The sequence below is a fragment of the Battus philenor genome, unplaced genomic scaffold (genome assembly GCF_028537555.1).
Source record: "Battus philenor isolate CCGP_79_NKW_IND1 unplaced genomic scaffold, ilBatPhil1.0.hap1 SCAF_22, whole genome shotgun sequence".
Classification (NCBI taxonomy): domain Eukaryota; kingdom Metazoa; phylum Arthropoda; class Insecta; order Lepidoptera; family Papilionidae; genus Battus; species Battus philenor.
This window is the reverse complement of record NW_027181685.1, coordinates 234,704-262,694: the sequence shown is the minus strand read 5'-3', so window position 1 is coordinate 262,694 and position 27,991 is coordinate 234,704. Positions and strand designations below refer to the sequence as shown.

Genomic DNA, 27,991 nt, shown 5'->3' with positions numbered 1-27,991 from the left:
AGTCGACAAGTTTATTTATTCATTCAGTTAAAGTAAATTAGGAGTTGCCGTATCCGTAATAGTTCCGTTATGTGTTCCTATAAGTATAACAATATTATAAAATTTATTATCAACAACCGAGGTGAGCAGCCATCGGATCGATTTAAATTTTTAAATTGTTTGGCAGACCACACGTGAAGTAAAACTTACTAATAATCTACATAACTGTATTTATAAAAAACAATAGAATAAAAAATGACATCAGTGTCCGCGCCTATGTTTTTATGATTACGTTTAATGTTTCCAATTTTTTTAACTCACAATTTTGCATGCATTTTTGTAACGTTAAGTTTAAGTCTCAAATTATGTAACTTAAATCGTAAACCATTTAAAACGACGTTAATGTGAACTAATTATTACGACTTTCTTTAAATTATTGGTGTTTTGTGTTTTTAACTACTAAAAGTGGCAGCGGGCGAGTCACATCGCTCGTGCCTCCGGTGACCCACTAGGCACCCTCCTTTTTCGGGGGCCTCCCATACTCCCATATCTTGAGTATAGGGGGACTATATTATAAAATATATATTTTCATCATACTATTTGTGTTCTGATATGTTTTCCTACTCCATGATGTGATTCATTTATACTGTACAAACTCTTTCAATCCTCTTATTTTTTCCTAATCATTTCATTCATCATCCTACTTCGACCGCCTTACAACCGGAATACAACAGGTGTACAACATTTTGTTCTATTTTACTTTATTCTTATATTTACATTCCTTTATAATTTAATTTTTACATTCATATTTTCTTCACATTTATAACAGATTTAAGTATTCATTGTGACTATCCCTGTACACTTTTGTCTCTTTTTTGCACCCGCACTAGGGGGACCGAAGATTTTGTCAAGATCGCAGTGAGTTGCTGCATCAGGGGAGCGCAAGCAAGACCGGTCCATCGTCGCTGACTTTGCAGGTGGTCTACACCTTGCAGTGAACGCCTATCAACTTAGAATAAGAAACTTTATTCGTGTACTCCTATAAATATATCTACACGGCAAACGATAATCATACTGTATGTTAACGCTCGACAATTTCGTCTTTTTGTGTGAAATTTTTCTTCAGCCGTGACGCCGCAGCTAGCTGCTACTGCGAAGTAATTAGTTTAATCAATTTCAGATAAGATTACGCAGCACTTGCTCGAGTAAACATCGCCTCGCGTCGTGCGCGTGTTTTGTAATTGTACGCAACACTGTTCAACTTGTATAGGGTGGGCCTAAAATTTTTGCAAATAGCATATGCATAGCAACGCGTAAAGATGTTGCGAGAGTTTTTAACACCACAGTTGCATGAGCCAGACTTGGATGCAACAAGATGGTGCAACATTCCATACCTCAAACGTGACTTTACCAGTGGTCGATGAATTGTTTCCTAACAAATTGATTTCTCGCAGAGGTGATATCCCATGGCATCCCACAAGCCCGAACCTTACACCTTGCGATATTTTCTTGTGGGGATATCTGAAGCGTCGAGTATACCTTAATAAACCGACGACCATGTCCCAATTAAAAGAAAACATCCACGAGGAGACAGCCGCGATTCCTCGCAGCATGTGTCAACGAGTTTTCCAAAGTTTACGTAGTCGATTACAGGAGTGCCAATGGCGAGACGGAGCACATCTCGACGATGTAATTTTTAAAAAATAAATTTTAATAAATGATAATTACGGTAAATAAATCATACACAAAATAGCATTTGTACTTTTATTTCTACACATGTTTCAAAAGTGCAAAAATTTATGGCCCACCCTGTACAATGGATGTACATTGAACTGGCTGCCGCGACTGACTACACACTGTCAAGAGTAACTTGAGTGTTACTAAATAAAACATAAATAAGTATAACGTACATCGGAGAGTATTGATTGAATGGTTTAATAATAAACAACAATTCCATTCAATTTGTTCACGATACACGTGAGAGATCTTTAAGCACATTCTTCTTCGTTCACGGCCAAATAGTTCAGCACACGGGCCGTTCGATTGTGGAATGATTTACAGCTGAATATACGACGTGCTAAGTGACTACCTAATTTTAATGGTTTACAAATATTTATTAGATATATTATTATTTAACCCTTTAATACACTTCTTTCTCTTTCTCTGTTTCCTTATTATTTCTGGGCGCAAGTGCGATCCAAGTCAGTTTGATGTTGTTATACCGCAATATGTATTACACCGTATTTATTATAAGCATAAAGGCTATATACATATGTATGTATGTATCGTCTTTATATACACATTAACTACTCGTTATTTACCCCTGTACTGTTTCCATACTATGGTTTCCAGTAAGAAAACGCCACAACATATACTTAGTCTTGCCATAAATATTGTTATAAAGAAAAGCACGATTTTTTTTTATACGTAACATTTATTCCTTTCATAGTGAGTTAGTTTAATACATCAATATATAACTATTAAAAATATACAATGTTTATTCGAAGTGGTCTCCATTGGCTGCAATACAGTCTTTTAAACGTTGAGGCCAGTTATCAATAGCAGCACGAACTCTTTCTAGAGGAAAATTCTTCACTGCCAACCGAATGGATCGTTTTAGGGACTCCAAATTATCATGGCGTTTAGAGCAAGCCTTACTCTCTAAAACTGACCATAAATCATAATCCAATGGATTTAGGTCAGGACTTGACGACGGCCAGTTTTCAGTGCTGATAAAGTCCGGAACGTTAGTTTTCAACCAAGATTGGGTGGATCGAGCTCTATGACCCGGTGCCGAGTCTTGTTGAAAGCACCATTCTTTGTTATTGAACATGGTGTTAGTTAAAGGCTTAACTACCGTCTCAAGAATGGTATTTTGATAAACTTGTGCCGACGTTTTAATACCTTTTTCACAAAAATATGGCTCAGTCACCCCTTCATAGCTAACACCCCACCAAACCATCACTGAAGTGGGATAATGCCCACGTTGTACTCTGTTTACTAATTGCGAAGCTTCTTTAGAGCTTCCAGCATAAATACGGTCATTTTGTTTATTAAAATACTGCTCAATTGTAAAAATTTTCTCATCCGTAAACAAAATTTTTTTGTGACCTCCCTTTGCGTACCGCTTAAGTAGTTGTTTGGATTTTACCACCCTATTCTTCTTTAAATTATCAGTTAAGAAGTGACCAGTACGTCTCTTATAGGCTGCAAGTCCTAAGTCATCTTTTAATATACGCGACATGGTTCTAGGAGCTATCTTCATCTCCCGAGATAAAATCTTTTGCTTACGGACAGGATTTCTTCGAATTCTTTCCCTAACTGCTTTAATCACCTTTTTCACACGAACGGTACGTGGACGGCCAGATCTTTTTCTGTCACAAACAGAGGAGGTATCATTGTACCTATCAATAGCCCGGTAAACAAACATTTGACTAATACCAAGCGGGTGGAGGGTTTTAAAAATTGCACTTTTCTCCATACCTACTTTATGTAAGGCAATCACAGCGATTCGGTTCTCTTTATCACCCCACTCCATTTTAATATAACAAAATATTTAACAATATAATGGCGCGAAAATAAGAAAACACATCAAGCAATCATATAAAAATGACAGATTCCAAATTCAAACGTAATATTTTCTTTTTTTGAATAGTAACAGTATTTATGGCCAGACTAAGTATATTGTAGCGTGTATAATAAAGAATATAAAAATATTAAACCATTACAAAGATAAGTTCTTCGTTTCGCACAACAACAAGCCTTGTGTTTTTATAAGATTACTAGCTGATCCCGCAAACGTTTTGCAAAAAAAATTAAAGTTTTTAATTAACAAATGTAAGATAAGGGTTGATCGTAGAGGGGTGAAAATTTAGGTTTGTATGAATTTTTGTATGCTGTATCATAATAAAATAAAAACCAAAAAAATTGTCTAAAAAATTAAAAATAAAATTTAGGGGTGGACCACCCTTATCACTTAGGGGTATGGAAAATAGATAGTAGCCGATTTTCAGACATACTGAATACGCATGTGAAATTTGGTAAAAATCGATCAAGCCGTTTCGGAGGAGTTCAAATTCGAACACCGTGACACGAGAATTTTATATATTAGATTAAATTAGAAAACCCCATATTATAAAAATTACATTTAATTACAATTAATTTATTCATACATAAAACCACAACATAAGCAAGCAGACGCATTAAAAGTTTACAATTAACACTTAGAAAAACAACAACTCCGATACTCCTGATTGTTTAAAGCGAGTACTACATTCATGTACGTACAACATACGAACATACACAACATGTAACACTGTATGACAAGCTATATTTTTAATTCGTCACATCCTGACGCGTCTCTTATTCGTTTTGACTGACAGTTAGGGGACTAGTTAGGGGGTTTTTATATAAGGCAAACAAGTGCCAACTTTCGCCGAGCGGGCCGCCGCCGTCTCGAAAGTCGCAAGGTGTCACTAGTGTCGCGACACTGCACTCGTCGTGAGCGGTTGCCGCGTAATTATCACGTGTGCCTGTTGCTAATGTATGAACTTTGTTCAGAGCATACAAACATACACACTGTTATATATTTTTTACACATCAACTGAGATTAGCTTTCATGAATAAAAAGTCCAAAAACATTCCAAACAAATAAGTTATCGCGTGGTGCGCATTGGTTTATATAAATGTTATTTTATACCTGTATGAGCTAGAGTTTGACAACATGCATCCGTAATGAACGCTCCCCACGGGCGGGCTTCCCCTTTAGGGGGTAATTTCATAAATTCCGTTCTTAACTGACTTTTACTTAGCGAAAGGAATATTCTTACCAAATTTGAAGTCCCTAAGCATTATGGTTCCCAAGACATCGTGTTGAGTCAGTATATAGGACATCTCATATACAGGTTGATTGGTAAAATGTGTTTTGAACAAATAAATTTTATCATCAAAATGTTTTAAATATTTTACACCCATTTTCAATCACCCTTTATAAAGTGATCACTAGCATAGTATGTTCCATTAATTTATTTTTTCTGGTGGAGTACGACAAATTAATGACTTCTGGTAATACAAAGTCTGTCGGGACAGATGGAAAACAATTTATTTTTAAACGGGTTATTTAGTTCGACCCTTACGAAATTTATTTGGGTCAAAATTAGAAATTAAAATTTAAGGGGCACACCTAGTGTGAAATTTTCAAAAAATCGATTTTTTTTATTTTCAAATTTCGATAGGTTATACCTTTAAAAATAACATACTAAAATTTTGAATCGATATCTTTAATAGTTTTTGAGTTACAGCCATTTAAAAGAGTAGCCGCTCGGCAGTTAGGTAGTTGCATTGGCTACGGGAAATACCTGAGCTACTGTTCGGAGTCTACCGTCTTTTCCAACCTTTGCAAATAGGATTCAGGTTTCTATTGTGAGCCTCCAGGTATCAGCAATTTAGTGATGTGCAAAACTTGACACAAGGAAATTACTTTTAATCAAGCAAGTCCAAGAGGCCTGGGGTTTAAAATAGCTATCATTTGTGAATGTGGTAATTCGTACATTAATTCTGGACCAAAGGTCGATAATGCATTTGAAATAAATAGACGTCTTGTTGCTGTGATGCGTCTTTAGGACGTCGGAATAAATGGGATCAATCTTTTTTGCGGACTAATGGATCTAGCAACCAAATTTTACCATAAAACTATTGATGGATGTTTTAAAAATTTGTGGACAGCTTCTTCAGCTCAACAAGCCCTTTTTGAGGAAGAGGAAGGTGGAACATATGGGCCTGGAATAGCAGATTAGCTGTAAGTATGACTTTAATCCATTTATAACAGTGAAAACGATCATTTTATCTTAAAACGCGTTTTTCTCGAAACAGCATTTTTCGAATTTGCTGGAGTGATTACTCGGAGACAAATGATCCGATCGCTATCAAATTTTTTTCACATCTTCTCTATATAGTTCTCCATACGATGACCCTCCAGTTTTTTGATCTAATCAAAAATCGGATTTTGGTAGGCCAAAAACCACCAAAATTTTTGGTAAAATTTAACTTTTTTTTTCAACCTGCCGCCATTTTGTCAATTTTTGATTTTTTGATTCGTCCGAGGGTCATCGTACAGACAATATGTTTTTGTTTAACGAGAATTTTTTTTTAGGTTTTATCAACGGAGAAGGCTGCAATTACTCCAGCAGTGGAGGACCTTTTTTTTTTGGCGCCGCCGGAGATCGCGTGTTATTTCAAAAATATTTAATATATTATTCCAAAAATTATACTGTGTATTCCCAAAACATGTATAAATATACCCTCAAAATTTTAAAACGATTGATCCACTAGTTTTTTTTTATTAATTCCCAAAAATCGCCTTTTTTTCTGGCTGTCACACTAGGTGTGCCCCTTAAACACCTTCCTGTTGTCAGATTGATTTGAAATTTGGTACACATATATAATTTAGATGACAATGCAATATAATAAAATCAATAACATTATAAATCTAAGATGGCCGCCGATACAAAATGGCGAATTACTTATTTTTCCTTAACCCCCTCAATATGGGTATCAAATGAAAGGGCAACACTAGTAAAACACGATGATTATGTCAAAATTTAAAATTCAAGATGGACGCCGTTCCAATATGGCGGACTAGGTACATATTTTTCCACAACCACCACAATATGGGTATCAAAAATTCGTTTAACTTAAAAAAAAATTAAATGTATTTTTTTATTTACGTGTAGTATAATCTGAATTTTCAACTTAATTTTCACAATATCTATACTTATAAAAGCATCAATTTCTGTATACGGGGTGTAACGTACAATAATTGACAGCAAATAAAGTATACATTCACCTTCTCAACACTTTACCGTCCGGCGATACCATAGTGGTGATTTCCCTTTTTTTTTTCTTTTTTTATTGAAAATGAGCAATTGGTGGACAAAAGACCATGTACCTGCTTCTGAGCAAAACTTGGAGGTTGTCACTACGGAGCGTGCCGGCGACAAGTGGACTCATTTTTAAGAATCGTGCGGACGGCAAATTGTTGAGGCTTTTACAGTTAATGTCTCATCTATCTGTCAGTTAATATACATAGGAGATAAATATTCTTCTGTAGCCGGGATACAGCTGCGCGAAAACCACTACGACAGCAAACGCGAGCGACGCACACGAGTAGCACTCAACATATTTACGGCATGAGCCATAACGTAAATATATTCGTACCAATATTCGCTAACGGTTTACATTTGCGCGTTGAATCTGTCGCTGGGTCTAAATAGATCAGCACGACGTATTAATGGTCGCTGTTGAAGCCGCCGGTGCGGGGAAGCGCACGCGCCGGTGCTCAACTGCGCACTTTCTACGCGCAGTCGCCCGCGCAGCTTTCCTCGCATTAAATATCAATCAGGGACTGCGCCGGTCCTCAGAGTTCATTATATTTATTTACGCGCAGTAAAGAGATCTGTTGACGAACGAAAATAACCGACTGCACATATAAGTTCGGCATACGCAGGATGCAAGCCGCCTCCGTCCAGCCTTATTTTTTTAAATGAATCCCTTATTGGGACCTCTTGTTCCTCGCTTTGTGTGCGGCAGCAACGTTAAATTATTGAGTTAAATTTTTTTTCGGTATTTACATATTTTATTTTATGTTTCTCCTTGATTCTTTCATCTACATTCCTTTGTTAATTTTTTTTCATTACCGCACCTTTTTTATTTTATTTTCTTTATTAACAACCTTTGATTTAAAAATAATATTTTGTAATTTTACTTTTTATTTATTTATTAATTATATCGACGACAATTGACTTGCTTTATTCGACTCTTTCTTTTAGTCCCGACTTTTGAATCTACCGCTGGTCACCACATTGCAGATTTTTAGGTTCGTAGGACCGCATTTCCCGTCGCCCATAACTGAGGCGACATTTTCCTCTTCTATTTCTTACCAATTTCCACTTCGAGATTAAAGAACCACTCCTACTGATAATCTATGGACGGTCCTAGTCTAGATTTTCACGGGGCGCGAAGGATTCTTCGAGTACGTCCCTAGGTTAAAGCTCAAGAATCGATATACTGAGACTTATTGTCCAGGGTAGAGTGAACAGTCCAACATTAAGGTCGCCTTGCTTTACTTGGAGCAAGTGAATGAAATCGTTCCTGATCCTGTGCAGCCGGAGCGCATGTAAACGCATCCTTACTTATCTACGAACAATGAGATAAGGTGTGCATTTATAGTATTAACCCTGGTGTATACAGTATAGATGGCAAGTTACACAAAGTATAAACTATTTTTTGTACCATGCCCCACCATAAACGGCCTCCTCATGTAACATAAATAATTTTTATAATAAAGCGAAGGTATTAAACTCAAACGGAATCACTTTCAAATTACCTCTTCCTTGAGGAACGTGAGCCCCACGTTGGGAAACACTTAAATGGTATCTTACGGAATTATTTAGTTGGTTACATATTGAATACAGTGTTAGTCGTGTTAGTGTTTAGGATATTTTGCCGCTCCGGCGCACACCGAGGTGACCGGAAGGTCGCTCCGGACGCACCGGACGTCCGGTCACAGACTACCAGAGCCACTGATTTTAACCTCGGCTCTCTTATAAACGAAAATATCTCTTTTACTAAACTATTTTATGTTAGGTTTATGACAACGGGTGGCGCAATAGTAATGTCTCAATGTGAACAAGCGATGGAGTGATGTACACTTACACAGAATAGTGGTAAGTAACATCACCTCGCTAGTTCAATAAGAGGGACGCCAGAACTTTCTGGAGTACTCTGGGAGGATCATAGGAGCAGCGATAAAAAGCAATAGGATGTAAATCAAAAGAAGAGAGAAATATTGCGAACAAACTGGAAAACCGAAATGAAAATCGTAACTAAGAAATATATGATATTAAGGGATAATAAAATAATGGATACAAAATGAAACTAATATAAATATAAAAATTATAAAATAATCATCAGAAATAAAAATTTAGAATTGTTACAGTGTTTCGGAGGGAATGCGAAAGAAGAGGGGCGATGTATGATAAGTAACATAGTACGGAAAGGAATGGAAGAAAATGAGAAGGAAAACAGAGAAATGGATGAAAAAGCTTAAGATGGACAAAAGAGGAGCGTGGAAGTAAGAAAAGAAATTGTGAAAGTTTTATTGTATTGTCCCTGCTGGCAGAGGACCTCGTGGTCTCGTGGTCCTCAAAAGGAGCCATGGCAAGATATACCACGCTAGTATTTTTAATATATTCATTTGTATTTCTGATGCGCATGTTTAAATATCCTATTGCTCGCCGCCTTCCATGTAACACTGGCGTTATACAAGCTTTGCGAGTGCGTCTATAGTGCGCTCGCGCCTTTATCAGCATTGTGAATGTAGGTCACTATGAGAATACGACAGACACTCCCGCGAGCGCGCTCACTTTTTGATCGATCTCTATATTTGACGTTTTCAAGTATGATATGTACAATAAACATTATCTCCCATGTGCGGAAATAGTACGGTATTATTGTCTATACGGTAATACACTCTTAAATAGTGTCTTGTAGGAGCTACATTACGTGATCGTCAGCGACGCAACGAAAAGGGGAATCCCACAGAAATATTAATTATAATTCTTTATATACTTCGCGGGAAAGAGAGCGCGCTACAATACTTCTCGACTTGTGACTGGGTGACGGTTTTTATTGGTTGAACATTGCTTTAAATCGGCATAAATATGGGCTAAAAAAAGAAATCGTATGCGCCCGCGCCCGCTATCAAACAAAAGATTAGTTCATTCAAGTCGCCTGGTATGTACATCCGCCGTAGTTTGACAAAACTTTCCCACGTTTGTGACGCGTCTGCGAATGCCGGCACACTGCTCAATTTTCACTTGAAAGTGAAATTCTATATTAGATTAACGAATTACATTAATTTGCATCCTTGCATTCTTCTACTCAATTCAGTGGGTCGCGACCTCGTCGCACAAAGTTCCGCTGTGTGATGTCAAACCATCGATCCTATTGTTAGTCAAGTAGGCGCCGTAATATTGTCGGCGCGCGCAGTGCATGCGCACGCGCCGGCGGTGACGCGCTGCCGCCAAACAAAACATTCCGGCGCCGCCTGAGAACGACCTACAACGCGGCTCGCGAGTTCCCCCGTGCGACAGCAACATTGCTGCTTCAGTTATGTCACACCATTCAATTATCCGCACCGGCGCACGCGCCTATCGACGTTTTTATTCTGAGCCCGCTAATTTCACCGTTTGTTTATTCGTCTACGATTTAATATCATGGAGACATTTTCTTTGAAAGATAAAGAAACCTGTTGATATAGGGTACTATAAAAATATACTCTAAATTTTATATCTCGCAGACACAAAATATGTTCTATAATTTATATATACATTAGCTGTCCTCCGCCTGATGCACCAAATTAAAGTATCGTTAAGGGAAATTACCTAAATTCCAGAGAAAGGAATATTCCTACTTAATTAAAGTCTCTAAGCCTTGTAGTACGTAGTTGTACTTGATCCTTATTAATTAATGCCGACGCAAATGAACGGTGCCGACGACAAATTGTCATCACACAAGTAGAGACGACCACTTCAATGTTGAAGCTTCCCCCAAGGATCGCCACGACGACCGGTCTCGCGATGCCCGCGCCCGGCTACTCCCCGCGACCATCACTACATCATTGTTACTACGTCAAACGATTGCGCGATGCAATTTGCTACCAGCGCCAGCTATTGGCGCCGTCCGAAGCGACATAGACATAATATTGGTCGAATTGTGGTCAGCGGCGGTAGTGTGCGATGGAGTGCGGGTGTGTATGCGGTGCGTGTGCGGTGCGTGTGCGGGTACCGACCATGCGCTCGCGCTCGTCCTCCACGGTGCGGATTAGGTGCGCGAAGTGCTGCAGCGAGCGGCCGATGGCGCGCTCGTCCTCAGTCATGGAGGCGCCGATGCACGCGAACTCGAACTGCTCCATGCTGCTGGCCAGCGCCAGCTGCGCCGCGCCCAACCCTGCCAACGAACATGTGCACATCAGATGCAAACAAATACTCATTGTACATTATATTGAAACACAGCAAATGCTACAAAATTATCACATGTATCCACTTAAACAAAAGTACTAGCACTCCTAGCACACCTTTATCTGATAACAACAATATAATCGCAGTTTATGTAATAATTTTCCATAACAAATTACGCAGCAAATAATTAAAATCTTGACTTCCTTTGGTTTCCGTAACCAAATTATTTTAGATAAAATAGAGCTTGGTAATCTAGTTGAGCAAAAAATTTAGTTCAATAATAGTTTGCGTATCAATACATATCTCTTGACTATACACATACGAAGAACACGTAAAAAAATAGCTTCAAATTAACAATTACAATAACATTCAAAAACAACGATATCGGAGCCTAAAAGCAACGACATCGGAGCCTAAAAGCAACGACATCGGAGCCAAAAAGCAACGACATCGGAGCCACAATGCAACGACATCGGAGCCAAAAAGCAACGACATCGGAGCCAAAAAGCAACGACATCGGAGCCAAAAAGCAACGACATCGGAGCCACACTGCAACGACATCGGAGCCACACTGCAACGACATCGGAGCCACAATGCAACGACATCGGAGCCACACTGCAACGACATCGGAGCCACAATGCAACGACATCGGAGCCAAAAAGCAACGACATCGGAGCCACACTGCAACGAGATCGGAGCCACACTGCAACGACATCGGAGCCAAAAAGCAACGACATCGGAGCCACACTGCAACGACATCGGAGCCACACTGCAACGACATCGGAGCCACAATGCAACGACATCGGAGCCAAAAAGCAACGACTTCGGAGCCAAAAAGCAACGACATCGGAGCCTAAAAGCAACGACATCGGAGCCAAAAAGCAACGACATCGGAGCCAAAAAGCAACGACATCGGAGCCAAAAAGCAACGACATCGGAGCCACACTGCAACGAGATCGGAGCCACACTGCAACGACATCGGAGCCAAAAAGCAACGACATCGGAGCAACACTGCAACGAGATCGGAGCCACACTGCAACGACATCGGAGCCAAAAAGCAACGACATCGGAGCCACACTGCAACGACATCGGAGCCACACTGCAACGACATCGGAGCCACACTGCAACGACATCGGAGCCACAATGCAACGACATCGGAGCCAAAAAGCAACGACTTCGGAGCCAAAAAGCAACGACATCGGAGCCACACTGCAACGACATCGGAGCCAAAAAGCAACGACATCGGAGCCAAAAAGCAACGACATCGGAGCCACACTGCAACGGCATCGGAGCCAAAAAGCAACGACATCGGAGCCACACTGCAACGAGATCGGAGCCACACTGCAACGACATCGGAGCCACAATGCAACGACATCGGAGCCTAAAAGCAACGACATCGGAGCCTAAAAGCAACGACATCGGAGCCACACTGCAACGACATCGGAGCCACACTGCAACGACATCGGAGCCACAATGCAACGACATTGGAGCCAAAAAGCAACGACATCGGAGCCAAAAAGCAACGACTTCGGAGCCTAAAAGCAACGACATCGGAGCCACACTGCAACGACATCGGAGCCACACTGCAACGACATCGGAGCCAAAAAGCAACGACATCGGAGCCACACTGCAACGACATCGGAGCCACACTGCAACGACATCGGAGCCACAATGCAACGACATCGGAGCCAAAAAGCAACGACATCGGAGCCAAAAAGCAACGACATCGGAGCCACACTGCAACGACATCGGAGCCAAAAAGCAACGACATCGGAGCCACACTGCAACGACATCGGAGCCACAATGCAACGACATCGGAGCCTAAAAGCAACGACATCGGAGCCAAAAAGCAACGACATCGGAGCCACACTGCAACGACATCGGAGCCACACTGCAACGACATCGGAGCCACAATGCAACGACATCGGAGCCAAAAAGCAACGACATCGGAGCCAAAAAGCAACGACTTCGGAGCCTAAAAGCAACGACATCGGAGCCACACTGCAACGACATCGGAGCCACACTGCAACGACATCGGAGCCAAAAAGCAACGACATCGGAGCCACACTGCAACGACATCGGAGCCAAAAAGCAACGACATCGGAGCCACACTGCAACGAGATCGGAGCCACACTGCAACGACATCGGAGCCACAATGCAACGACATCGGAGCCTAAAAGCAACGACATCGGAGCCTAAAAGCAACGACATCGGAGCCTAAAAGCAACGACATCGGAGCCAAAAAGCAACGACATCGGAGCCAAAATGCAACGACATCGGAGCCACACTGCAACGACATCGGAGCCACACTGCAACGACATCGGAGCCAAAAAGCAACGACATCGGAGCCACACTGCAACGACATCGGAGCCAAAAAGCAACGACATCGGAGCCACACTGCAACGACATCGGAGCCAAAAAGCAACGACATCGGAGCCACAATGCAACGACATCGGAGCCAAAAAGCAACGACATCGGAGCCACGCTGCAACGAAATCGGATCCACAATGCAAAAAAATTAGAGTACTCTACCCACACAGCACACTCCTACGGCTCGCTTACGTCACTCAACGCGCGGAATGGCAATGCTTCTCTAGGTGCCGCTAAGCGACTTCACTAAATAAGAAATGGTTGATTGAATAAATGAACCTTGAGGAAGTATAACCGTCATGTTATCGCAATACATTAAGACGAGCACGTTAGTACACATTCATTCACATGAAACAGCTATTTAATTACAAAACATGCTAATGATATCAATAACGATAGCCTTATTACCTACAGTTCATGTAAAACATGAACCTCGCGACTGACGTGCGCTGTGAACTGATGCATGATCATTGAACTCGAGTAGTTTTACTATATTTACAATCGCATCCAAATTTGACAGTATGCTCAAACGTTTACTGTTTCATTTGTAGCTTGGAACGTATACCTGGGTTACCTAGCTAATACATACTTTACCTTTCACCGACTATAGAAGCGACTGACACCATTATAATTATTCTGTATACTTAATAGAAACAGTTTGTTTTTTTATATACAAAGCTAACCTGCGTGCGCTTAAAAGGTTTCATAAAAATCACGACGAAGCCGAGCCAAGGTCTCCGCGCCGCGTATGCGAACTTCTCCCGTTCACTGCCAATGCAAACCGAATAGAACGTTCGACAGGTGCCACTGAATAACAATCAATCCTGACTAGAACTAAGTGCAGTGGGCGGCTTATGACAGTTTTCAGCTCGTGGGATTCTTCCTACGGCCGGTAGATCTTGTAGATAGTAACAACACGAAGTAGTAGTTGTGTGTATATTCATTCAAGCGTAACAAATATTTATAAAGATTTAGAACTGTGAAAAGTATATTCAATAAATAAAAATCGTTAGCCAATCACAAGTCGATAAGTATTGTATAGCGCTCTCTTTCGTCGAATGTGCATAAAGAATTATATTTCTGTGTAATTCCCCGTTTCGATGCGCCGCTGACGATGACGTCATGGAGCTCATACAAGCTCAAACAAATGCGGGAAATGCAACCAGTGGTATCGTGCTGCAGAGACAAATAATGTCTCTAAGAATGTAACGAGAACGTCTTCTGAGGTGATTTTCAATTGGTGGATATTCCACATATCCATACAGGATTATTTGATACACTCCCAGATAACAGAGTTTCTCGTATCCTAGTCCAGTTTAAAACAAAAACAAAACATTTCGACTTCTCGCCGCGGTGTGTCTTGTGTTAGTGTCGAGTAACTGTTTGTTTAGAGCGTTCTAGGTATCGGCACCGGCAGCTGCGGCGAAAGTGAAGGTGAAGGCCGCCCGGTGCCGCCCGCCCCGCCGCCCGCCCCGCCGCATACCGCTGCCCTCTAGCGTTGTACAGTAAGATAGTGTAATAACATAACACACCGTCTACGGTACATATTTAGTAATGCCCCAAGCGGAGGACTCCTCACTCACAGGAACCCCTTGCGTCAGGTAACGAGCGATAAATGTAGTGTGAAAATAAAAAAATAAAAATTAAATTATAAAAGAATCTAATGTAAGAATAAATCAAAACTACTAAATATATTCCTGTAGTATTCTGAGGGGAAGGCGACGAAAGTGAGGTGATGAATGAAAGGATAGGGAAAAATTTAAAGGAATGAAGGAATTTATAAAGAAAAAAAAATTGATAAATAAATGACATCGAGAAGAATAAACTAGAAAGCAAATATTCAATTTGGGAAAAAAATATTTTGTAAAATAATCCCCGTGTACTCAAAACAGGAGAAGTACGAGGGGCCCCCAAAAACGGGGACCATTTAAGAAATCTGGTAATAAGTCAGTAAGTGTCGTCACGTACAAGACTCGTAAAGAAGACTCGGACTTTGCCTTACCTAAGCGCCATTTGCGCTCTGTCCTCACAACCGCAACGTAAAATGCAATTACGTCAAGAGTGACCACACGTCACACAAAACTGACCCGGATAATCCCAATAGCTCGCCACCGTAACTACTTGGACCTCCAATATGCACTATCCATGAGCATGTAGCGCGGCAGTGACGCCGTCTGATGGGAGCTCCTTAAACCTTACTCCTGGTTCACTTGTTACATGGCCAACGAACCAACAGACAAGTTACCAAATGACCTTCTTACGATGAGTTTAAGTTACATAGATCCAACTCTTTTTTTTTTTTTATGGCCCCCGCTATTGGGGGCCTCTCGTATCCCCTATCTTTTGTGGGACAGGGACTTTACGGGCAATTTTAATTATTCATATAATTTTTTTATTATTTACTTTCTCTTCTTTCATACTTCACATTGTCTTTCGGTCTATACTTTCATGCCACAATTCTGGTGTCTTTCTCTTTTGCTCTGTATCACCGTATTTCATTCATTTCTCTTTTCTTTACATTTTCATAATTACATTGTTATTTTATATCACATTTTTATTACTTAAATTCTATAATTATTTTATATCACAGTACTGTATATTATTTTGCTCTTATTTTGTCTTTATTATCTATTTATTTGCAATATTTACGTTTTATTTCTTTCTATAGCATTTTTTACGATTTTTCGGCAGAGGGTGATGAATGACTGTTCGGTGTCTTTTTCGCTTGTCAGGGAGGCTATTGACTCCTCCCCGATTTTAACGCCAGACCGGCACTCGAAGTCGGTCCAACTCTTGGATAGCTTCATGGAGTAAACAGATGCAAAGGAGATCCAAAGGAAATTTCCGCTTCAACATTTACTCGATACCCCAACACGGACAGCTCAGCGTATGACGTCACAACGCCAAATGTTATACATAATTATCATATACGATCCAAGTTACTTGCTTATAACAGAGCCAGATGGAAAAAAATAAACTTATTTACGAATGATCACTTTATTTATTCAATGTCTTAATAATAAACTGCATTATTTTAGTTACAATGTAATTTTATTTACACTCTTCTCTCATCCTTAATGACGAGAATATAATTTCATTTGATTTCATCGTAACTCACGTATTTTAGTTTTCACTAACGGCTAGGGAATAGCGATTTTATTTTACAATTATATTTTGTTCGGACAACAGAAGATTTTTTACTATTTATAGAGATTTCTTCGTGTTTAACAAAAACAAAAATAGCCTAATTGCCAGAGTCGTTCTAGAATTTGACACCTGGCAAAACTTTTGGCATTTCATTTTGTTTAAACAGATGTAAACATACTACATAAATGGCGCGCGGTCTGTTGTCGCCCGGGCAAGTCTAGTTATAAACACATGAGACGACCTATTGCAGAGCAATGCGCAAGCTAAGCAACAGACGATATCTATTTGTTAGACTTCCCTTTGACGAGAAAGCTGTCTGCAAGACTGTGTGAACATCCGAGGTCCCTTACAAGAAAAACAACTGAACAACGCGAGGCACATCGGGTGCTGATAGCGGCAGTTCTGGGTTAGGCTGCGAGAGAATCGCACTGGCTAAGACTCGCAATAATTTAAACAAAAGAAATATAAAATAACATAAATAAATATTTAATGAAATCAGGCGTTACCTTGCGGAAGTCTATCCTAAGTAAGAAAAGGACCAATATTTAGCCACTTCCGCACATGCAGTGGTAGTCGTGCAACAAAGTGCACCGCCCGCCAGCTCGCTGATAAATGCGTATGCGGCAAACAATGCGAATTACACAACCGCCACCGTCAAATCACTCAACACGTGTTTCACCCCTCCACGGGGCATCTTCAGGAATGTTACGTTATGTTACACCAATTAGTGCCAAACACGGAGACTTTGTGTCTGTCTTTGTTGCACGACTACCACTGCATGTGCGCAAGTGGCTAAATATTGGTCCTTTTCTTACATAAATTAATATATTCTTGTATAACTTTTAGAACAATGAAACTTGAATATGTAAAGTTTGTGAAAACCCGGTAGAGCAGAAGCACTAGAGATTCAATTCCCAACAGACAACATATTTGAAATTACATCGTGCGATAAGACCGCCCATTGTACCTTTTTTTCCTTTACTACTATTTATATATATTCCAGCGTGTACAATAAAGAGTTTTAAATATATATACACTTATGAATAAAGAGAAGCACCAATTCGACGGGCCTTGATGAGAGGCTTGTGTTCCCGAATCGGGAACGTTATGAAGATATTCAATGTTGAAATTATTTTGCGTTTCTTATCATTTATAGAGATCGCCCGTGAACGTAAAGATAAGAATGCCAGAGAAGCACAATTTGTTTTAAACGAGAATCAACTTGAACTCCATTGTGATGAAATTCAATTTGAAAATAACCCTTTCGCTGCGAACAGCGCCTTTTGGCGCTCGGTTATAGACGATTTCTCACAGCGAACAGCGTACATTTGTTTTACATTGTTGTGTCAATAATTGCATGATCGTGGTCATTAATTTGTTTGTTACAGCAAGCACAACGCGATGACTGCATGCGCTTCCTGTGCAGATATTTTGTCACATAACCAAGTACGTGTCTTTCGTACAGACCAGAGTTCCCCAAACTTTTTTGTGTCGTAGACCCTGGCAAGGGGTTTTTCCGTGTTGGGTAGACCCCCTACTTACCTTATATTGATTTCCTGTATATTTCTAACTGTAGTGAAGTTTAGTGTTAAAAACTTAAAGTAAAAACACGTGTTAATTTATACATTTATTAATCAAATTTAAATTAAAACTACTCAAAATATAATTTTGTTTCTGTTATGTAAAATATACGTAACATTAAATAAACATAAAATAAACTATAAATAAAATAACACAAGCAATAAAGTTTTTACTTCATAGGTACTTTTATAAATAATGTAAATGTTTTGATAATATAAGATAGTATGATGTAAGTAAATAGGTACTAATCAGTGTATGTGTTGAGATCCACTATCGTGAACCCCCATTTTCATTTCTTGGACCCCCAAATTTTTTTTTGCTGACAAAGACCCCTTGCAAGTTGTCATAGACCCCTAGGGGTCGACATAGACCACTTTGGGAATCACTGGTACGGACAGTCTACCATGGTGCCGACTGAGGAGAGTAACTCATTTTGAGGCGCTTCGCAAGGAAAGAGTTACGATGCGAGCAACAAGTTGACGCTGGGCAGCTTCAACACTATTTAATGTCCAACCAACGTTATCACGCAGACGTTACGTGCGGACTCATATCTTCGATAAACGTATTAACTGTTCAACATATTTTCGTAGTTTGCAGTCGAACCTGCTTAAATCCTTATCGAGGTCAAACTTTATATAATTGCGCACATAATTGCATTTTTACATGGAAAACAAGAGAAAGACGTGTGCTAGGAATATGTGGAACCGTCTGTCTTGGTGACGACAGCAAACCATAGATAGAAGCGTTCTTCTCCCAACGCTAAGGTTTACCAAATGGGTTGATATTGTACATTTACTCTTAACGCGTACAGAGTTGTGTGTAGTTTACCTGGGCTCACCAGGCCGAGCTGACCTCTCAGGGGTCTTGCGCCAGGTCATCCCGTGTAGCGTATATCTAAGTGATTAAGATCACAGCGGCCTCCCAATTCGATAATCACCCCGAGCCGAAGCAACCGATGGACTCCTCGAACTTTATTAACTGACACATCGCATGACCTATAAGCTCTGGGCATCTATAAATATCAGTAAACCAAGTGACCTCCTGACAAAAAGATAATTACTAGGCACGCAGGTAACAATTACATTTACAACGCATTTGGAAAGTTCATTAAAATCTCATTCAGTATCAATTATTAAACTCTGTGTTCAGCACTAATCGGTGTAACATAACTCCTGAAGATGCCCCGTGGAGGGGTGAAACACGTGTTGAGTTTTGATTTGACGGTGGCGGTTGTGTGATTCGCATTGTTTCCCGCATACGCATTTATCAGCGGGCTGGCGGGCGATGCATTTCATTGCACGACTACCACTGCATGTGTGGAAGTGGCTAAATATTGGTCCTTTTCTTACTTAGGATGGACTTCCGCGAGGTAACGCCTGATTCCATTAAATAATTATTAATCGGTAAACATACATTTCGTAACCATTTCATCATTAATAAATAATTGTTGAGGGAGCAAGCATTTTGAAACTTTATACGAGGTGGGGAAGACGGCGTATATCAACCTCCGACGGCATGGAATTGTACCGCTCAAGATATTTACTCGAATATTGGAAAATTATCTGATATTACTTAGTTTTTCATTTAACGGCCCCCGCTATTACGGGCCTCTAATGCTGCCTCTTCTAGTTTATTGAATTAATTTTCTTATTTCCCTACTTCTCTACCATCCCTCTTGATGCTATTGATTCCTCTTTTGTTCGTCGCAGTGTCTTGCATTCCGTTTCATTCTTTGTCTACCTTTCATACCTCGCCTCACGTCGCCTTCCCTTTTTGAACAACTACAGGTAATTACATTTTGTTTATTTGGTTAATTTTTATTTCTTTTGCTTCATTATACAATTGTGTTTATTTACTCCTTACTTTTTATTTTCTTAACACTAAATCTGTCACATGTTTTTCAATGTGTCACAATTGGTTCCTATATATTTTTCTTATACCTAACCTATTTGTTTCTCTTTATACTTACTTTTATAACTGCTCAGTTTTGAAAGTTTGTCGTAAACAACTAAATTGAGTTTGTGACGTCACTCTTATAAATAACACAACTCAGGCTAGTTCTCTTTCAATCACTATCTACATCAAGTGTCACGTGATTATTAAATGGTTAGAAACGGTGGGCGTCGCATTGGGCGGAAGACAGCCGACGCCTCGTTGGCAAAGGACTCTTGTGTAATATCGGAACTATACAACCATCTTTAATTCTATCCGGGCAATACCTTTTTACTACATGCTAATACCAAATAGCAACCTATTTTGATTTAAAAATAATTACAATTGGTTTTAACATTTTCAACCAAATTTTGCTTTGCACTACACTGCACCGTACAGCGGTTCTAGCCGGACTATTATAATGTTCACATTAATCATAGCTGATGGTTTGACAAAGAGATCTTTTAAACTGTTATAATAATTTCAAGCGTTTTTTTATATCTTCAATATATGTGAAAATAAATATCGACCTTAAAGCTAACCAACTCTCAATTAGTTAAAGTAAATAAAGTAAACCCTAATCTAGTCTCCGCCAAGCTTAATTGTTACTGTCGACTTACTCCACAATGTTTACATTTCGCACAAAGTAACTAAAGCTAACCGGATGGCGCATTAGTGAATAAAAAACTTTTGAGACTGCCGACCACGGAAATTAAGTATCCAATAATATAGTCTTCATAGAAATTAATAAAAAAATAAATTAAAACAAAACAAAGGGAAGCGGCCCGGAAAGAAATAACGGTGAAATCGACTAACCCAGCTAATGTAAAATGTCCGCAACCCAAAGTCGACATAAACCAGCTACTCTTCTTACGATTAGTGTCACTAATCAGTGTAACATAGCTCCTGAAGATGCCCCGTGGAGGGGTGAAACACGTGTTGAGTAATTTGGTAGTGGCGGTTGTGTGATTCGCATTGTTTGCCGCATACGCATTTATCAGCGGGCTGGCGGGCGGTGCACTTTGTTGCACGACTACCACTGCATGTGCGGAAGTGGCTAAATATTGGTCCTTTTCTTACTTATGGACTTCCACAAGGTAACGCTTGATTCCATAAATACTTCTTATCATTGTCATCATTTCAGCCGACAGACGCTGACTGCAAAGCACAGGCCTCCCCCAATGATCGCCATGACGACCAGTTCTGACCAACCTGCGTCCAGCAACCTAACCCAACCTTAACTAAGTCATTGGTTCACATCACCTTAATAATATCAACAATAGTACTAATACAGTTTCTTCAAACAAAACCAATGTCTTCATCTACTACCAAACTATAATTTAGAGTGATAGATAATGAAGAGATTGACAAGAGAAAGAGAGTATGTAATAAAGAACTTATATGAAAAAATCATTAACATACAAGACCCTGTTATAGGTTCATTCAGGGTATAAGAGGACCTCAAAAAGCACCAATCCCTAAAACACTATAAAGTTATGTCTATGTATTCAATGCTGAATAAAATATTATAGTGCCTTCAGAACTTGGACAACCTCAAACACGTTGAAACTGTAAATATAACAGTGAAAACAGAAGAACCAAAAATTATTATATATTAGATTAAAAAGGCGCGGCGTTACAACGCGTCCGCTATCACTTATCAGCCAGCTCTATCAATGTACACTGATAAAACCGCACGTCTTAACGTATCTGGAACATATTACCTTACAAATACATTAGTTAATTGTTATTAAGTATATATAAAAGTCTTGTCTTTGTGTTTAAGAATAATAATGAAAATTACTTTTACAATAAACTCCCACATGTTTTAGAATTATCATGCAATTGATTTAAAAAGTCAGTGTAAAGCAGTGTTTCCCAATGTGGGATCCACAACCCACAGCTGGGCAATTTGACTGTTAAGGGGGCAACTTAAAAATGAACACTACACAAGTTTAACTCTTTAGCTTTAATATAACAACTGTATGTTAATGGAATAGCATAAGTAATGCTAATGTGGGATGAAGCACAAAAAAGGTTGGAAAACACTGATGTAAAGGATATTTGACCCTTATCAGTCGTAAGTCACCTCTCACGTGACAAAAGTACTTTGTCGCTGCGGTCATAAGTCACGTAGGACGTGACAAGACGAAACATGACGAAACCAGCTCTTTGTGAAATGCAGGCACTGATGTCTTATTAGTTAAATATCGGTAACACATCAATTGACATCTCCAGTTATATATCAATTTCCTTTTCCAATTATTTTGTAATATATTGAGCCCAAAATGAATAAAGAAAATTTTATTAATTTTGATAGTGATAATGGCAGTGAATGTTTTGAAAACAATTCTCAAAGTGATTTTAAAAATTCTAAGAGAAGAAGAATTATGCCTATAACTTATTCAAGTGAAGAAGAAAGTGATGTAGAAATAGAAAATGTTGATAGTTCCAACGATGATTGGATCGGAATCGAGAGTGATGATGATAGTCTTCCTACTAGAAGTCCTTTTACAAATATCAATCAACAAACTTTTGGAAATATTCAGGAGCCCATAGATTATTTAAAAAAGTTTATTACTAGCGAACTTATAACGGAAATTATAACGCAAACAAACTTATACGCGCAGGAGCAAATTGCAAAGAAAGAATTATGCGCCAGATCAACTTGGCAAAATTTGAAAAACGTTTCGTATGAGGAAATGCTTGCTTTTTTTGGTGTGATTTTGAATATGGGTATAATCTATTTAAATGACAAAAGAGATTATTTTTCTAAAGACTCCACATGCAATATTCCATTCTTCGCTAAGATTTTTAAGAAAGAGCGTTTTTTCCAAATTTTTTAGATGCTCCATTTACGTCAAAATCAGAACAATGATAATTATCCAAGAAAAAAGTTTGCGAAAGTCAAAAACTTTCTTGAAGTATTCTCCTCGAATTCTTATATTCTATATAAAGCTGACTGTAAACATAACAACAAGAAACCAATGTCTCATATAAGCTTTATTCAGAAATTAGTTATGTCACTAATTGGGAATTTTCGTGACGGTGAAACTGCAGGACATAGAACGCCATCAACAGCAGACAATGAGGAGAGATTAGATGGAAAGCTACATATTTTGCAGATTGATGTTAAAGGAAAACATAATGACTGTTTAGTATGTTCGAATCGTAAGCTGCCTGGAGGAAGAAAAACAACAGTATACTTCTGTGAAACGTGCAGCAGAAAACCATTTCTTCATGTTGGAGACTGTTTTAAAAAATATCATACATTAAGAACTTATAAATAATTATTTCAATCTCGTATATGTGTAAAATAAATAAAAATAGATAATTTCTAACAAAAACATTATTCTTACAATAATGAAATTCTTTTGCATATTTACCGGAACTAGCTACAACCTAATAAGAATCACTTGTAAAAAGCTATCGATCGATAAGGGTTAAATGACAATGCACCCTGAGAATGAATTGCTCTAACTACTGTATTTAAGATATTTGTGAAAGCATATAAAAAATGAGTTTGTAGTAAATTTTTCAGTCTGAGATTTTTACCATTTTAAGTTAAAGGATATCATTATTTATTTAATTATTATTAAGAAAGCTTACAAACTAATAACAATACCACATTAAGAAAAAGTACTATAACAGAACAGAGAGAACATTTTTTTTTTCATCCAAATAAATTTCACCTCTTCAAAGTAATCACCATCCAATAAAACACACTTTTGCCAGTACTTAAAACAATAGGTATAATTGTTTTCCGGTCTTCATGACCTTCAACTTGGTGTTTATCTCCTGAATTGTATCCAAACGGCATCTCTCCCCAATGGCCTTTTCAGTTTGCTGAAGCTAGAGGTCGCAAGGAGCCATATCAGGCAAGTATGATGGTTGCAGAATGATATGAGTCTATTTTTTTCCTTATCTTATTATTACATACACAAAATGAAATGTAAATGAATCAAAGGCGATAATAATGTGAATAAATTAATGAATACATTCGACAATATTTTAAAGACTCTTTACTATTTCATTATTATTACTTTTAGATGTGAGCCTTACCCATATTGTGAGATCACTGCCCGTAAATACATGTATTTATTGAACAAATTCAGTTGCACAAGAGCCATTCTGTTTGTTAACTAAATTGTACTGACTCAGTAATGACATCATCGCACACCAAACCTCTGCAACAACTATGAAAATTATGAAAACAATGATATATAAAATTGGTTTCCTGTTTCCTTCTTTTGTATTGAACCAGATTCAATAACAATGACCTAACCTTCCCAGTAATATCAATGACGGCGCCCAGAAATTGCTTGTTTAGGCCTTGATGAAAAATAGTGCTTACAGCGTTGAAAGAGTTATCTGAACATGTAGTTCAAAATACAAATAATTTCAAAATCAGATTTGACAGATGTCTTGTTAAGTTAATATAATATTGTAATAGAGATTAACATGATACAGGCAATTAATTTTTTATAGCCCGACCCTGATAATAAATAAATAAAAAAATTCCCAACTGAATTTTTTATACCCTATCACACCTGTAGAGGTAGGTAGAACTGACCCTCAGAATTGTTCAATATTTGGGCTTTAAAATGTATACACTTTTTTCCAATCAACCTTTAAATTGTGATAATTATATAATGGTACAGGGCAATAACTTCTGACAATACAGTCTGAGGCAGAGGTAGAGAACAATAATTAATTTTAGTATGTAGTCATCCATTTTTTTATAAACACCTTTTCATGTTCTAATATCATTGCAATATTAATTATTTATGAAACCATTAAATTTAAATAGGGTACACCCTATATCAATTGACAACAAAAGAATTATACATTCACCCCATTAAAGCTTTTACTTCTATAATCAGCCTGTATATTGTGGTTTACTTAATGTTAGCAGATGGACTTCCTCAAACCTTCTCCCTTTGTTGCGCATCTAGAGGACCAATGGAAGCAGCTCTGTGCATATATGTACACAGTTTAAAAATGTCATTATTTTACAAATTAACGCAGACCTCAATAATTATTGATAAGAGGCATGAATACATGATTAGACACAGTCACATAACAGCACTGAGTCACCACTTGTGCTCATGTTGCAGACAAGTTATCTAGTTGCATTTGCTAATTACACAGCAAATACTTCACACATCCTGCTATACCATAAACAACTTGCTCTCTATTCATTGTTATTTTTTATTCTCACTGATATGTTTTGAACAGACAATAATTCAAGTTAGTAATATGGGTAACCCTCATATTATACATACCTCTCGTAACATAGTTTTGCTATAAGACAATTTGTAAATTGAGGGAACCCTCAAAAAACACTGCATCCTACAACATGGTGTCATTATAATGTGTACATACAGCACTGGATGTACTTTCACAGCTGTGACGAGGCTTGCTGCCCCAAAGATTCAGCATTGCAGAAAAGTATGTAGATCCTTAATAGTACTTGCATCCAAAGCTTTACATAATCACACACAAGGCAGGCAATAAACCTAATTCATACTAGGTATATTACGACATGAACTGGCACTTGAGACCATCACTAATGGAGACTGTTTAGTTATAAGAGTTCTCCATGCGGTCTTGGCCTAAGACTAATACCTTTACTTAATAAGATATCATCATCATCATCTATAATAGATGATTAAAAAATTATTATCCATAAATGTTTGTAAATATTAACATCAACTACAAGTGGTAGTGATGCTACAAACTTTCTCATGTTAATCTGATTATAGCAATCCATAGAGTAGTTTAGACACTCCTTTTCAGGCATGTTTCAATTGGAATATTGTATTTTATATTGACAGCCCAAAATTCCAATGAAGCTCCTCTCGAACTCCCTTATACACAGTAACTCTTTAAAACATCCATTTAAGTAATCCATGAATTTGGCAGCTTCCCAATTCCATGAAATAAAAAGCAGCCCTATCCATGGCTCCCAGAATAATCCATAATCCCTTAATTATGGGGAATAGATCTAAGCTACCTACCAAATTTGGTTATATCGTGAGAAGTATCTAGTTGCTGAAGGTGAACACATGCATCATAAACCCCAACCATACCCGGTCTTTGTCCTCACAATGTGTTGCACCTGGCACCCGCAGTCAATCCATGCAAAGCTATGACGCACAGCAATCTTCAAACCCAGTGAAGCTGACCAATAACCATGGAGCATTTGCCAATGATGAAAAAATTTAAATATCATTAGACCATAATACCACTACATTAGTTTATTTATTGCCTTTTGTTTGAAAATTATATCACAACGTCCCAATTAGATAATATATGATAGTACATGTTTTTTTTAATAAATTACATTCACATGGAAACAGTGAATAATTACTGTGTGGGCCTGAGTGCATCAATATGAAACAACTCTTTTTTTTGCTGAGATTGGGTTGAGTGTGGGCGCTCAATATGGACTCTAATGACATGACTCATCTGTGACACCACAAGTGACCATTTAACACATACACAATGCCATCTACATACACACTAGTCTGTGCCCTATGACAATACAAACAGATTGATAATAAACACAAAGCAAAGTAGCTAACATTCCACTTGCAAATGCTAACAAATAATGAATATATTTGGTTACAAATGTTGACTAGCATTTATGCTATAGATATATTAAAAACATCCAGATATATCACAAAACAGATAATAAATTTAAAGATAAACATGAGTTTACATGTTAAGTCCTTAAATGTATTATATGCAGTGGAAATTAACTAATGACAGTATGTATTGTCACAGCATAAGTGCCACTAGATAAATGCTCAGCCAGAGCAGCAAGGTTGCATAACACAAGAGCCTCAAGGCCAAATACATTTACACCTAGCCTGTCCCACTTGCATTCTTATTGGCACTAAAAGTGACACAATGAACAAAACTAATTGACTATGAATACTGCACTACTGTACTGATGGTTTTATGTTATCAAATGAAATATCCTGACACTATAAGCTATAGGCACTATAATATAAGAGAACGAAAAATTATTAATAATGTTAAGATTAATAATTACACAAATGATGCATATAATATATACAATAAAGTGAAAGAAACAAATGTAAATGGCAAGGTTACAAGCGACTTACGTTTCGCGGCCTGCACGACATCCTTGACTTCTTTGATGAGACGTTTGATCTGCTGACTGGTCCGTTCCAACTCCTTTTCGTGACGCTGCAAGTTCTCGCGGAAGTGCGGGCTGTCGGCCAGGCACTCCGTGAACTCCAGCGGCTGCAGCCCCACGCCCATCCTCAACACTTGCGCTCACAACACGGTCACAAAACACCCAACACTTTCACCGCCCGCCCCGCGCAGCTCCCATCTCCGCTCAGCCACTTGCACTAGGACGGACTCTGTTATTAACGGGACGTATTCACTTCTTACCACTACACTATTTGTAAACGGATAAAAAAATGAACACCAATATTTTCGTTTCAAAGCATTATTGGCAATAGTTGCGTAGCTGTCACTAGAATGCAATAGTCAATTTAACCGAATGTTACCAGAATTAAACTGTCCTGCGTTTTTGGTAATTTAATAAACGTATTGATTCAATAAGTTTTGGTTAAATCAAGTAAAATTTACTTTTACATAAAGAATGCTTTAATTCAAAGCTATGTTTTCAAATTAAGAGAAGCCAAAATGATTAGAAATAAATCCTTATGGCTATTGATTGCACTAGAGTACAGTTTAATCTTCTACTTAAAAATGTGAATGATTATTAAAAGAAACTTTGTATATGCCAGCTTTTATATTAAAAATAAAACAATAATATGTACATGGTATTTTACTAAGTGATCATAATAAACTCGTAAAACTAAAAAAAAATAATACGCCGAAGCGATCTTTAAAAATGCTCCGGATTGCTGGCTACTACGGCCACAATTCTTTATTTTTAATTATTCTCGCGAGTTCGAATT

General features: G+C 38.3%; 1 protein-coding gene across 2 annotated transcripts in view; it reads right to left on the bottom strand.

Annotated features, from left to right (window-relative positions):
* Graf (GTPase regulator associated with FAK) overlaps positions 1 to 27,539 on the bottom strand; it is a 62,201-nt gene extending 34,662 nt beyond the window's left edge. Inside the window, exons 1-2 of one of the 2 annotated variants that reach the window (XM_068767035.1) lie at positions 27,161 to 27,539; positions 10,829 to 10,986 (exon numbers count right to left, since the gene is read on the bottom strand). In XM_068767035.1, coding sequence (XP_068623136.1) covers positions 10,829 to 10,986; positions 27,161 to 27,320 — 318 coding nt within the window. In that variant the 5' untranslated portion in view covers positions 27,321 to 27,539. The remainder of the gene's footprint in view (positions 1 to 10,828; positions 10,987 to 27,160) is intronic. The other variant, XM_068767037.1, reaches the window with a different exon arrangement.
* Positions 27,540 to 27,991: the final 452 nt, after the last annotated feature.